The sequence below is a fragment of the Camarhynchus parvulus genome, chromosome 5 (genome assembly GCF_901933205.1).
Source record: "Camarhynchus parvulus chromosome 5, STF_HiC, whole genome shotgun sequence".
Classification (NCBI taxonomy): domain Eukaryota; kingdom Metazoa; phylum Chordata; class Aves; order Passeriformes; family Thraupidae; genus Camarhynchus; species Camarhynchus parvulus.
Window position 1 is genome coordinate 3422551 of NC_044575.1, and position 14943 is coordinate 3437493.

The window sequence follows — 14943 nt, forward strand, 5'->3', positions numbered from 1 at the left end:
GAGAGAAACTGACTTATATTAAAAAAAAACCAAAACAACAAAACATAGATTGCAACAACATGCAATCATATGAGTGAAATAATATCTTAAGGAAATGTCATTCTTCCCCCAAATCAAGTGCACACTATGAACTGATTTCAACATTGCTTTTAAAACACATAAAGCTCCATCCAGCATCTGAAATCAAAACCACAAACACAGATGGAGCTGAAAATGCCTATTTTTCCTTTGAAAATATCTAACAGCTGTTAAAACAGACACCAAATGGTAAAAAGGTGGAATAAATGCAGCAAAGAAGCAGCACTGACAAGAAAAGGATAACATCTCAGCCAGGGAGAGGACAAGAACAGTGAAAAGGCATATTCACCCACATTTGTACACTTGTTTCCTTTTAAAGGTTTGAGAGGCCTGTCAAATCAAGGGAGTAATGGCCATGAGAAAAAGAGTTCCTTGATTTAAAAGCAAACTTTTTGCTCTGTTAGTGTGTAATATCCTGTGCACTGAGACCAATGTCTTCCCAGGCATGCCAAAAAATCCTGCTTTAAATCACCATCAGACATACCTATAGATATAGATTAGGTCTAGATACAGATTAGATATAGATATAGATGATATAGATTAGATATAGATATAGATATAGATATAGATATAGATATTATAGATTAGACAAAGATATATTTGTTTATTATACAATTATACATAGCTGGAAAAAACCCATTTCTGTGAATATCTAGGCTGAAGAGAAGTGGAAAACATACAACAACCAAAGCAAAAGAAATGTAAAAACCCAACAAAGCTCAGGACTTTACCAGCTGCTGTGGCCTTCCCAGAATTGTGCATTGGACATGGGCCAGCACTGCCATTGCCACGAGATCATGGTATAATAAACATGGGAATGTCCCACTTGTGGAAATCCTTGGAAGGATTTCTAGGATTTGTAGGAATCCTTCTGGTCTTTCAGCTGTGGGTGATTCTGAGAAATGATTGAGCAACTTCACAGAATCTAGCTCCATATGCACAATGTTTAGGCTTATCAAGGGGGTACAGCAGTTCTAGATATTTTACCTTTTAGATTATTTTCCCTGTCTTAAGATAAAGAAAAGAAATTATATATCTGTATCTTGGCTTCTAAATATGCATTCATGAAAGGAAGTTTGTAATTTTGAATTCCACAATCTTCATCTCCCAGTCATTACTGGGGACAGATATGAGACTCAGAGAACGACTCTGAAGGGTTCCAGGTTCACCTCAGAGGTTAGAAAAGGGATTTATGTTCCTGTGTTGATCTTCCCTGGTGTTGCAGCTGATTGTTTTGTGGAAAAGAATGTCAATATATTCCACAGGACAGAATCAAGGAAATTCAGACTTCCCAAGGTGTCTGCTCTCAGGGCAAGCTCTCTGTCCCCTCAAGCAGGAGCTCTGGAGCAAACTGAAATGTCACTGGACTGAAAAATCAAATATTAAACTCTCTGTGCATCACTGGCTGTGCCTGTAAATAGGAGCTGGCAAATTGTGTGCCCCTCTTAGGGTGAAGCAATACTAAAATACAGAATGCTGCTCCTTGCACTGGGGTGAAATGTGCCTGCAAAGCACACACAAGCACCGTGCAAAAATCAAACACACAGAGGAAAACATCTGCCTGCTGTGGCACACAGACACTCTTGAATTCTGCAATCACCACGTGCTTACACATGAGGCAGTTAGAAAGAAAAAGAAAGCTTGGTAAATGTGATGAAAAATAAAAAAAACTGTAGAAAAATAAAAATGGGAGGGGGGAAAAGTGAAGAGGTGGAGAATTCTGAGAAACAGAGGCATCCAGCTTGGCTTCAGATACAAAGGGAGCTTTTTAAGCTCCTAACACATGGTTTTCTAGCAAATAGTGTTAGCATGGCCATGAATTTTTCCAAACAAGGCATTCAGTCAGGAAAATTATGAAATCAAATAAATACAAATTGCCTCCAATGCAGTAGGCTCCTGTAAGTTAATTATAATTAATTTTTAAGTCAGACTAAGTCGAATTACAATTCCAAAAGAGGATGTCTCTCATAGACTCCACTGAATGGACACAGAGCTGTGTTAAGGGTATAGTTTTCAGCTGGAAAAGTAGTGTCAAGAGAAAAAGGAGGAAGAACTTCTTTTAAAAACAGTTTTCTGTCTGGTTTCCAGTCTCACTGTAAATGGCTGAATGGTGGAAGTGAGATGAGTTGCTCTAGATGGTTTTACAGGCACAGACACCAAGCACCACACCTCCCTGTGTTCCACCCACTGTGAATCCACTCTGACCTGCAGAGAGCACACTCTGTAGGATTGGTCACACGGGAAAGCAGATGGGAGGAGAAAGGAGGGGAAAATAAATTACTTTTATTTGTATTATTTTATAAAATTTGGCCTACAGGCTCGATGTGACTCAGTGCTGAACATCTGGGATTGATCACAGGATCACAAACTGAGAAGTAGTCATCTGGCTCCTAGAAATAAACACGTTCAGTCCCTCTGCCACAATGTTACTTCCTTAATGATAGAATGCAACAGCCATTTTAAGTCCTTTTAATCTTTTCAGCCACGGTATTTTTTAACTTTTTAGTAATTTTTACTATTATTTTTTCACTTCAGATGATGGTAAATTGCATTTGACCTTGGACCGGCAGCGTTTGGGATTGCCCACAGAACCGATTCACTACTTTCCTCCAAAATCTTCTGGTGCCATGGTAGCCCTACAGGTCCATCTCTTGCTGGTTCCATCCCTCCTGAGCATGCTGGGAGCAGCACAGTACGTGGTGCAGGATGCAGCCCTGCTGAGCTACATTGACCAGCGTTTTCTGTCTCTGGAGGTATGTGCCTGATGAATCCTTCTGCAGCAAAAGAGGCTTGAAAGTGTGTGGATGTTCTGGGGCCAGGACAGCCTGTGTGATATATCACATCAGGAGGGTGAATTTCCAGCTTCATCCAATGAATGAGTAAAATCGTTGCTAAAACTTTAACTGTAATGATCCCAACTTACCAAATCATTTGTTGCAGGATAAAATTTCATAATGTTATGTTTTTATTCTGTTGTAATTTGTATTTTATTTTAAATGACATCATTGAATTTAGCTTGAAAAATGCAAATGTTTATAAAGAACTGTCACCGACCATCCTAGGGAGCAGTATAAACATATTTTCACCTGTAGAAGTGCTGTCAAGTATTTATTAGCAAGGAGATAGAAATTTAACAGGTATTTTTCTCCTGCATGCAGATATCCCCACCTGGAAGGGTAGTTTAAGACACATTCATGCAAACCAGCGGTGTATCTGCACTTCAAATAAACCCTTAATATCTGAGAGACTGAAATGCAGTCATTTCAATTCCTTGAATTCCTTTCAACTACTTACCTAAATGTACCACTTCTTTCTTTTTTTTTTCCTACAGTAAAAAGCTACCAGTACTGCAAAATACTTCTTCAGTATTGGTGTGTTATAATCATAGATTGTTTATTTTTAATTATTGACATGTCCCTGGCTCCTGGCTTGCATTTTCAGACTTACAGAGAAGCTCTAACTTGCCTGATTTGATGTCCCTTTTTGTACAAAGCCCTCACTAGTCTTATCCTCTCAACACTGAAGGATTAACCTGATATTATCCTCTCACTGTGTCGATGGAGATTTACATTTTCTCTGCCACTCTAGGAGTAGCTTCACCTGGCATTCTCTATTCCTTTGGCACCCATTAAAATTGAGGTGAACTGTGGCGTTTGGTGCAAGGGGCACAAAAGGAGCAGGACAGAGAGTGAGGCAGACACTGATGACAGCACTTGAAAGCATTTAAAATAAAGGTTTTGTAGAAAGCAATTAAGCAACTTCCTGGGGACTTATGGTCTTGTATAAATGGGGGAAAGAGGAAGTAGCACAGAAAGCACAGATCACAAAGCAAACCAACCAAAGATCTGCTCAAATTCCTCATCTTCCCAAAGTGGCAGCTGAACTACTATTTTCAGGACACCTATGAAGCAGCTGCATTGCAACAGAGGGACATATTACTTACCTTTGAAAACACTGATAATTTGAATTTAGGCATAAAGAATAGGTGGGTGCAGGGCACGGGGCAGGAGGGAGCAGCAGGGTTGTGAAAGTGACCATGAGTGAGGCTGTGATGCACACAGAATACCCACGTCTGTCCCTGCGTTCTCTTCCCGTGCTCTGGCTGAAGAGGAGGCTGGAGAAGTGCAGCCAAGACCTGCTGGAATACGTGGATGAGTTCAGAGCGCTCTCCAAGGCGGCGCTGGCCCGCCTGGCAAGGCTGAGCACCGACAAGGCTGAGCTTAAGGACGAGGTGGAGAATTTGCTCATGAGGGTCGAGCACGCGCAGAGGGACATCGACTATTTTGGATCCCTCACGGATTCCAGCGCCTGCGTGGAAGTGCACGAGGACCTGCTGGAACAGCAGCTGCTGGAAGAGGCAGAGGAGAAAAAGAGACTTAAACTCATGCTTAATGCAAGTAAGAGCAGCTTGTCTTTCAGAATTTCGGTGTGAACAGTCCCACGTGTGCAGGCTGGCACAGGGATAAGAGATTTTCATCCACAGGTCCTTGCAAGGGGGTTTGGGCTGTGTAAATACCAGACTTATAAAACCCATCTATATGCAAAAAGGGTATGGGAGGGAGGAAAATACTGTTCAAACATTTACTTTGCAGAAATTCTACTGCATATCAAATTAATTCTTTTTTTATTATAAAATAAGGTAAAATCCTCTGAAGGTGTGCTGTTGCAAAGTCCCAGAAAAACACATTTCTGAGTACTGCAGCTGTACTAAGGAATTAATAGTGGTCTTTGCTTTTTGGACTAGGCAGGGTCAAAACTCAACTCAAAAGTAAATTCATGAGTTAATAAACTACTTAATTTACTTCTACAGTTTTTACCTGCTTTACTGTCCTGCTCTGTCATCTTTCCTCTCCTTGTCCCCTCCTTTAATAAGAGAGCACACTGGCTTGGCTGTCAGCAAAGCATAGTTCTGATTTGAAAATTTGGTGTTATGGTGCCTAGCATGAAGAATACATGCACAATCTATATTTTTTTTTAAACAAATTACATTTTATAATTATCTTTACCTTAAGAATTTTTGGTATGGATGTAAACTACGTTTAACAGACAGAATTAAAGAAGAATTTTCTTTTCATAGTAGTAAGAAATGAAGAGTAAATAATAAGAGATACGAACTGAAATTTTTAAAAAGTGAGTGAAAGAACTTTAGCATCATCAATTATACAATTCCACTGACTTCAGCAGAATTAGGTTGATTTAATTTTACACAGAAATTTACAACCTCTTCCTTAGACTTTTCAAACAAATCAGTATTAAGGCAGATGCTTACAGAAGCAATCACCTATTCTGCTTCTGACTCTCCTCATACTCCACAATTCAGTGCTCTGAGTATCAATAATTCTGTTTTCCATTTAGAGAACTTCTGAATATCAGGCATTTTTTTCAGAGAGGAAAAAAGATGGGGATTTTTAAATTGACCGTGGTTAAGGCACTTTGAAAATTGTATCTTTCTGAGAGTTTCAGAGGGGAAAAAATTACTTTACATTTTCCTTTGTTGGAAATTATTACTTTTAACTTTATTGTAGCAGCTCATGGTAACTTTATTTTCTATTTGTTCTCTACTGTCAGTACTAGTGAGATGCTTTTCCCATTGAATTTGATGTCAAAAGTATTCCCTGTGCAGATTTTACAGCACTTAGAAAAAGTAGGAAGATCCTCAACTCTAGAAAATAGCAGCTCTGCTTCTATGCTTTCATGTCTTAATCAGACTCTATGATTATTTTTGCTAAGTCACTTCAAAAATCTAGCAGAAAAGAGGGTTTTTAAGTCCAGCTTTGTTACTAGGTTTGGGTCAAGTTCACACAGCAAATAACAATCAGACAAAAATCTGGTTATTTCCCCTGCAGAGGAAGACGCTGCTAAGGCTGCCTAGGGTTTTTGATTCAGCAGCTTTATTTTTTTTTTTTAATCTATCAATCAATAAATGTTAGATTTGAGAGAGCTGTTGTGGCTTGCTCAGGGAAGGCACTTCCAGAGTGAGGACTCCCAGGAAAAAACAATCCGCTCTGTAGCAGCAATATCCAAAAGCTTTGATTAGAGGGTATCAGTGCACACAAATTACATAAAGATTGCTTTCTACAGGCAACTGGAGTCCTGCCACTGACTTCAATAGGTTCCTATCAGGCCAAGCAGGGGAGCTGGTTTTGCTTTCTCCATTTCATCTGCTGCCAGAGCTTCCTGCCTTAGAGCTTTGTTTGTCCTGTTTACTGAAATGGCTGCACTCCACTGAAAGCAATTCTTTCAACTTCAAATGCTGCGCCCTGTAATTTATGAGTGCCTTTGGTAAACAAGCTTGGTTAATATGCTTTGCAATAGTTTTGGTTTTTTTTTTTCCTGGAAAGGATGCTGCTTGCTAAAGATCTCAGAGTCTAAATGCCTGAGTCCTCCCAGGCTTGGTGCTTTCTGGTCTGAAACGTCCCTGCAGAGTGCACAGAAAATGTGAAGAAGCCAGAGCTGTGACTTGAGGCCAATTTTAACCCTACAGGGAGGTAGAGAGAGCTGGGTGGCTCCACCAGCCACGCTCCTGGTGCAGGAATTGGCAGCACAGACACCACCCCAGCTCCTTCAAAGGCCACCTCAGTGCATGCACACCCCTGCTTGTGTGATCTATATTCTGTTCTTGCTCCTTTGTGTGCAGGTGCTGGGAAGGTGAATGGGAAGATAGCCCAGTTTTTTGGCTTTCAGTTATGCTGATCTATTTTTGTTCCTCTTTATACTATAAATGCATAAAAAGAGGCTATCTGAGGATAAGACCAGTCCTGAAAGAAAAATACTATACATGTGGATAATGGATTTTAATTTGTATGCCTCCAACAAGAAATGAATCTGATTACTGTGTTGATCTAAACCAGAAGTCAGTTCTCTGAAGTAAAAATTATAGCCCTGTAAAAGGACAGACAAGAATAATCACAAAATCACTAACTGTGCTCTTGGTCTCCCTCAGACACACAAACATCCAAATGTTTTAGATAACACTGGTGTAATAGAACAAAGCCAAACACTCTACAGGTAGATGAAGATACTACAGTTTTATTAGCAGGAATATATAATAATAATAATATCATAATATTATTCACATATAATATATATTATTATAGATTATAAATTCATATATATTATTGTATAATCGTTATAGAATATAGTATAAATAATAATATATAAGTATATATAATAATATATATTATAGATTGTTATATTGTTATTTTATATATTATTCAAATATACTATAATATTATTCAAATATAATATCACATAAAACTATTTTCAGCACTACTTGCCAGAGCCACACTGCTGACACTTTTACTGATATATTGACTCTTTTTTGAGTCAATCGCCTTTACTGATATATTGATGAATTAAAAGGAAACTAAGTAATTCAAAGAAAGGAAACTAGAAAATTTACAGATATTCTAATTTTATTTTTCTTTGTCTTTGGTTATTTCCTTGCAGGCTGTGACCACGTGCTTGCAGGTATTAGGTCCCTGAAGGTAGTTAAGAAGACTGGAGGAAAGCACGGCTCTTGGATGAAAGATCCTGGCAAAAAGCACGCCAAGATTTATTTATTAAGTGGCTCTGTGAATAACGTGATTCTGGAATTTGCAAATATCATGGCTTTCATGGAGAACAACCAGACTCTGAAGGCTCGCAGAGTCCCTTTGCCAGTGCCCTGGGAAGGAACTGGCCACGTCATCTACCAGGGCTTCCTCTTCTACCACAGGCACGGCTCCTTGAACGAGATCGTGAAGTTCCACCTCCAGAGAAGGCACGTGGCTGACCAGATGCTGCTGCCAGGGGCTGGGAGGATTCCTGCCTACCAGCTCTCTCCACAGACAAAGATAGACCTGGCTCTGGACGAGCAGGGGCTGTGGGCCCTCCACGCAGAGCCAGAGACCAAGGGGAACATTGTCCTCACCAAAATCAACCCGGTGGCCATGGCGGTGGAGCACAGCTGGGACACGCCCTGCAGCAGCAGGGATGCCGAGGCAGCTTTCATGGCCTGCAACACCCTCCACGTGGTCTACAACTCTCCTTCTGGGGGCTCCTCCCGCATCCAGTGTGTTTACGATGTTTTGGGTGCTCTGAACGCTCACACAAACCCAGGACTGCATTTCCCTAAACGCCAGGGTGGTCACTCCAGCGTACACTACAATCCTAAAGAGAGGCAGCTCTTCGCTTGGGGTGATGGATCCCAGATCATTTACAAACTTCACACAGAGCAGAAAGTTTAAAACCTTTAGCAGCTTTTCAAGCCGACCTAAAAGCCACCAGTCCCAGGTCAACACAGCCTTTTCATGCGTATTGAAGTTGCATTACTCCCAGCTGTTACACCTTTCATCCATTTTACGTAACTTAAGACTTATGTACCCCAGTAATCTTATTGCCCAATAAAGAATATGTGAAGACTGAATGAATATAAATTACATGATGACAAAATGTCACAAAGGACTGTCAGGAGGCAGGAGACAGGCATGACAAGACTGCATGAAAGAGGGCATTGACTTCAGTTCAGGTAGATGATATGATTGTTACCATGGAAATGGAATTGGTACAAGGGGACCTACACAGAGGAGTCTTCATCAGGAACAAATAACACAAATGAGTTTATGACCTCCACCTTCACCATATAGATGACATCCATTACTGTCCTTGTTATTCAAGTCCTTTTATGCTACACTTTCTCCATGTGCTCATTTTGCCTGAACCACTGGGCTCATTCCATGTGATCCACTGGCTTTTTTGCTTTTTCATGCCCAGACCCTCCTCTAGAGGGGAATTCAATGCCCTCTGCTCTGACAGCAGGATCACCATCCTCCCAACAGAAGCAGCACTATTCAGTGCTTTGGCTGCGCTGCAGGTCCCTCACCCCTTCAGTGACACTGCTGTCACCTCATCCTTTTCCTGCAGTGGGTGGTGGCTGCCCCTTCCCACGGTGAGAGCAGGTTTCACTGCCCAGATGCTCCTCATTTCCCTGCCCACTATTCCCTCTGCCATCTCTTCCCCAGAAAGGTGGCTCAGGTCAGAATAATCTGCAGTGATTATGTCCTGCTTGCACTTGGAGCAGTCAGAATTATCACAGACAGAAAAGTTTTTAGCTCTCTATCTGGATATTGCTTGGTCTTCTTTCCTGATGTTCATACTGGCATGGGTGCCATTTGTCTCAGAATTTAGTACTGCAAAATATATCAAAAGCCCTTGTTATCATAAATCACTCTTTTAAATAATTTTGAACAAGTAAAGCCTTTATGTGGAAAAGGTTAATAAAAGAACCTTGTTAACTGCTCCCTGCGCCACTGTCATATTTAATGCAGATAACCACCTGTTTTTCCTTCTTATTTAAGGCTGATTTCTCCATGGGACTGACCCCATTTAGTGAGTCAGTCCCTACTCCACAATTACAGGACTGGGCCCTTTCTTTTGGCTTTTTGAACTGTTTCTTAAGAGTAGGAGAACAAGGGGGAAAAAATCTTTGGAGAATGTTTTATTTTATAAACCTTAGAAGTACATCAAAAAGTAAATACTTCTGAGGTGCCTAATTTTTGAGAGTTCCTAGCAGACCTGGTTTTCTATTTCCCAGTATTATCTTCACCCAATGAATCTGAAAACTGATGCTGAAAGATATGGAATTTTTGGGAGCAGCTGTAGAGATACCCACTTTAGAATGTGCTGGGGCTATATCTGTGTGTAAAGAAAACTCCACCTCTGTTAAACAATCCCTACAGTCTGGGTAGGTAATTCAGACCTTGGGAGGGAAAAACACGGTTGGTTTTGCCTGTAACACTCGTTTGCATTCAAAGCAAAACCACAGGCACACAAAGTGGTGCTGCCATTTCTGACCTTACCAGATCAGGAGGCATTTTTAGGGAGCAATTTTCCCCAAACTGTGAGCTCAAGGACTCGGTACACACTGAGGTGTATTCCCCCCACTCCCTATCATGACATCTCTGATGAGCACAGACCAAACAGAGGCTCCATTTTTTGCTGCCTTGGGTCCCTGCAGTCAAACCATCAAGTCCAGCTCTTGGTAAAGACTCAATTTTTGGCCCACTCATTTCTACCAAAACTAATCTGAAAAATGGGCAGAAAAATCATGGGAGACAATGCAGTGAGGGCAAGAGCAAAGACCTACACTTAGGCAAGAATGATTTGGACAATTCCAAAAGAACCCCAAGCTTCAAAAGCTGATACTGTAATATTGTAATATTGTACTATTGTAATATTGTAAATTTTTGTGATATCAATATTTATTTTAATATTTATTGTGATATTTATTGTAATATTGTAAAGCAGAGGAGAAAAACTAGTTCCCCATCTCACCAATGGACAGAAATAAGTCAAACTGCACTCAGGCATTAGACAATAGTCTCAAAAATTTCCAGTGACAGAGGACTAACAATTTCCCCTGCCAGGAACAACCTTAGCTTGAGCAACCTTGCATTTTGGCAGGGGACTAACCACACAGCAGTTACCTGCAGAGAGGAGGAGCAGTCTCTGGGGCACTGCCTGAGCCATCCTGGGATGTTAACTGAACAAAATAAACTTATTATCAAGTGTATTTTCTCAGTAGGAATCCGTGCCCCTCCTGGAAACTGGGAGCTCCAAAATTGAAAAAATATTACTTGACTAGACCAATCTTTCTGTATTTGTACATGGGACATTCTGTGTGATCTGATGTTGCACTCATTTGCCTTGGAAGTATGATTGGCATAAAATAACTGAAAAATCGAACATTTTATAACTCTTATCTGGGTCCCCTTGTCCTATATTTGATAGAAATAATATACTTCATTAGGATGTCCAAGTAAAAATCCCTTTAATAGAGGATTATTACACTACATTGTTCTGTGACCTCAAAGTTAGTCGAATTTTCTTATTCTTAATTGAGAAGGAAAAGGAAAGACTCCAACATGTAAACACTAATTGCTAATGCAATGAGTTAGATCATGAACATCTTATACATTTTTCTGTTATCCAATCCTTTGTTATAATTAATCCTCTATGTAGAATTTTTGGGAGCAGGGCTTAAATTTTGTACTTCTCACGTAATTCCTGAAACTCTCTGTAATTATTAACAAATACCCAGACAGAATTAAGTGCTTTTGTGGGCTTTTCAAACATAGATTTTTCAGACTATTTAATTTAAACAACGCACGTGTTTTATCAGAATATTTAATTTAAACAGTGCATATGACCAATGGCTTTTTCTTCTAAAGGCCTTATAGTGCTGGCATTACCACTTCAGCTGAGGGTTAGAAGATAAAGTGTCAGCATCATTTCCTGTGCACATTCTCAGTTTGAAACCAGTAGCTGTTCCATGCAGACGGATGGCTCTCCTCAGAAGAGCTGCAAAGATTTACTTTGGCCTTATGCTCACAGTGTGCTTTTCCAAAAGCATTTTTAATGTGTCTGCAAGCTGCATCCTGCTTTCATGCCAGCTCTCCAGTGCCACATGTACAGCTGTGTGGGTTTGAATAGACAGGTGCTTGCTAAAGGAAGGCAGGAGCCTCCCTTGAAATGGAAAATGTAAACCCCCTCCCTCTGAATTATTGTAATTTTGAAATTAAGGGGCTCTCAGGCACAGATATGGGAGTAGGTATAACAGTTTATACAAGGAAAATTAAAAATACAAATGCAATAGTACAAAAAATAAAAAAAACAAACCACTGCCAGAGTCAGACCATGCCCTGCCCCCTGTGTGTCAGGGGGTGGCACAGCCCCATCCCATGGGGGCTCAGCCCTCCTGCAGTGCCAGCTGTGCTGCTGCTGGAGCAGGGATCCTGCACAAGGGGGGAGTTTTCCTCTGCAGCTCCAGGGCTGCTGCAGATGGGCCTGGGCTCCCTCTGGCAATGCAGGGCAGCAGAAAGCTGCTCCTCTGGCAATGCAGGGGGCAAAGGCTGCTGTGCTGTTCCAGGCCCAGATTGGATCCAGGTAGGAATGCTTGGCTCCTCCCCTGGGCGCAGCATCTCCCCATGGGATGCTGGAATTGGATCAGCCATGCAGGGACACTCAGTGGCCATGGACAGCAGAGATCTCCTGGAGGGAGGATTGGCTGTGGCAGAGATAAAGAAAAAACTGCCCCATGGACAGCAGAGAACTGCCCCACCTCTGACAGGTGGGAATAGAACACACACCCAGACACAACCTGTAACCTAAGACAAGCTTGTAAAAACAGCTTTGGCACAAAAAGTGCAAAACCTGATGTAAAGCTTTAGCTGCTCTTTATACAGATCCCCAAAAAATGAGGGGAGTGTCTGAAATCAGATATTTCAGTCCCAGCAGCAATCACCTATGATGTGTGTGCAAAACTTGTATCACTGTGAAAAACACAACCTCCTATGAGGGCCTCTAAAAAGTTCTATTTCAGTAATCATTTTAGCAAAAAAAGGAATTCTGCTGCATGCTATGAATTGCTTGTTTACTCCCCCATTTTGCAAGCTAGTGAGAACATCCAGAAAAAGATGCATTTCCTATTCTGTTGTTTGGCCATAAAATGCAAACATAAATTTTCAGGATTAATGACAGGAGTAAGTGAAAAATGTATTGCTCTAAGCTTAAAGAACTTGCACACAAACAAACTGAAACAAGCCCCAGGCTACCCTGAATCCTTTTTTCCCCCTGTGGCATTGCTATCCTAAGAAAAACAACATATTCACATTCTTGTTGCATATTTGTTACCACTACATTCCTAGTCAGTCTGGTAAACAAATAACTTATTTTGTTTTGATATTTGAAAAACAGATGAGATCCAATAGTTTTATGAAAAAACATTTGAGTTCTCCCCACCCACCTGATAAACCTCCATAGGTTTATCAGTCAGAGCACAGCACTGACATCCAGCTGGGACAATTAAGTTGCAGTTTTCATATTAGATATGACTTTACTGACTCCCTCTAATGGAGGAAGAGGGCAAGGAAGGTGCTGCTTATCATGTCCACGAGCAAACTTTCTGGTGAAATATTTATATTTACATTGTCTGATATTCCCCACAACACCAAATTAACTTCAACACTGTAAATGTCAGTACCCATAAACACTGCTTTTCGTTTCAGCCCTGTTTGTGTCCAAAGTAAAAGAATTTGTGGGGCTGCTTGGTGAGGACATACAACGTCACATGGCCGACTAACCAGAAAAACAACAAGGAATGCTCAAAAACAAGATGTGAACACTTTTCTAAAAGGAATGTGATGTGTACACAGAAAGAGGATGTCTGATGATGCAAAAGCAAAGCAGAAGCTAAATTCCTTATTCATTCCATCACTTCAGGAGAACAAATATTTCATGTGTGCACTGGGTAAAGTCAGTGGTTTAGGCTCTCCTATGGGGAACTAGGCTTTAGGAACAGATTTTTAAAGGAGCCTGAAAAATGTGGACATCTTCCTAAACAGTTCAGCTAAAAGTCCCAGAAGAAATCTTAAGATCTTAAGAGCAGAAAAAGAAATCATTTACAATAGCAAAAGAATGAAACACTTCTAAGGCTGAATGCATGAGCCACAATTCAGATGTGGATCAGAAAGCCACTGTCTAAATCTACAGTTATGACAGAAATGCAGCTGTTGTCATATCAGCAAGTTTTTGATACTGAGGTACTTCTTTTGGCTGGACGTAAATTCACACCAGGAAGAAAATAATGGAGATTAAAAATGTGCAAAAAAATTCTAGTTCTGTATCAAGAGCAGAGCACATGCACTGCAACAAATATGAGAACAACAATAAAGTTGACTGACCATCATTATTTCCTGTTCAGAGAGGATTTTTTGGGAGCTAGAACCCCCTAACTATTTAAAATTTACAAGTCAAAGACAGAGTACATTAGGAAGCTGCAAAGAATAAAATAATGCATTATGATAAATACATCTCAGATTTTAGATTGGATCTGTGTAAAGAAAATTAAACTGCAAATTACCTGAAAAGGCTTGCTAACTGCCCAAATGTCAGCATTACAGTGCTCATAAATATCTTTTTCTATGATTAATTGTGTTTTTCTTTGAGCTAACAGAAAGCATGGCAAAGCACAGAAGCCAAGTTTTGGTTTTCAAACAGAGACAAGTTTATTTAGAGGCTTATGTGGCTGCAATCAGCATGAAATCACAAGAGGATTCAGAGGTCATGGGCAGCGAAAAACAGGTTTTCTCAGAGTCAATCAGAACTGAGATCAAGCTGAAAACAACCCTTCTGAGAGAGCTCGTGCTGGAATTAACTTGTTTCCCCATCAGCTCCAGTCTCAAGGGGGCAAAATGTGCACGAAGGCTGTACAGCTTCTACCCCTGAGGTGTAGCCAGTTTCTAAGCTAGTTAATTTTAAGAACGTAAAAATGAATCAGGAGACAATTTCCTGGTTACTTCTGAAATGTAATGAAAGTCCAGTGACCAGGATATGGGCAGTCATCTACAAAACATCAAAACATGTTTGGAGGTCAAAGGCAGGGCAGAAGGAAGAAACTCTTTTGACACAGCAAACCAATAACCAAAAAAAAAAAACCCACCAAACACAAAACCCCAGCACTCTAAGAGCAAAGAACTGCTGAAGACCTGCAATCTGTTGGATAAACAAGACAGGTCTTAGGTGCTAAATCAAGTCTCAGAAAAACACCAAGTTTATCTCTGAGGGTAGAGAGAGGAACAAAGGGAATGGGAAAATGGCTGAAATTCAGATTTCAGAGGCAAGAAGGGTTCTCTGACAGGAAACCTGTATTCTGTGCAAAACCAGGTCACCTGTCCCCAGGGAACTGCAAATCCAGGAGTTCCCACTGCTGTGTCACTCAGGGTCAATTACTCACAGGTTCCAGGCCGTGCAAGCTCTGGTACACCCATGTGGGTTATCAGCTGCTGGGTGCAAGACAAGCCCTGGAGATCAGGACCTGCTGCTTCT

The 14943-nt window shown here is 40.7% G+C and overlaps 1 protein-coding gene across 1 annotated transcript; it reads left to right on the top strand.

The window, feature by feature from the left end:
* Positions 1-2705: 2705 nt before the first annotated feature.
* OLFML1 (olfactomedin like 1) lies at positions 2706-8710 on the top strand. The gene is made up of 3 exons (XM_030950097.1): positions 2706-2831; positions 4187-4475; positions 7528-8710. Exons 1-3 carry the CDS (start codon positions 2706-2708, stop codon positions 8304-8306), a joined length of 1194 nt encoding a protein of 397 aa, XP_030805957.1. The 3' UTR covers positions 8307-8710.
* Positions 8711-14943: the final 6233 nt, after the last annotated feature.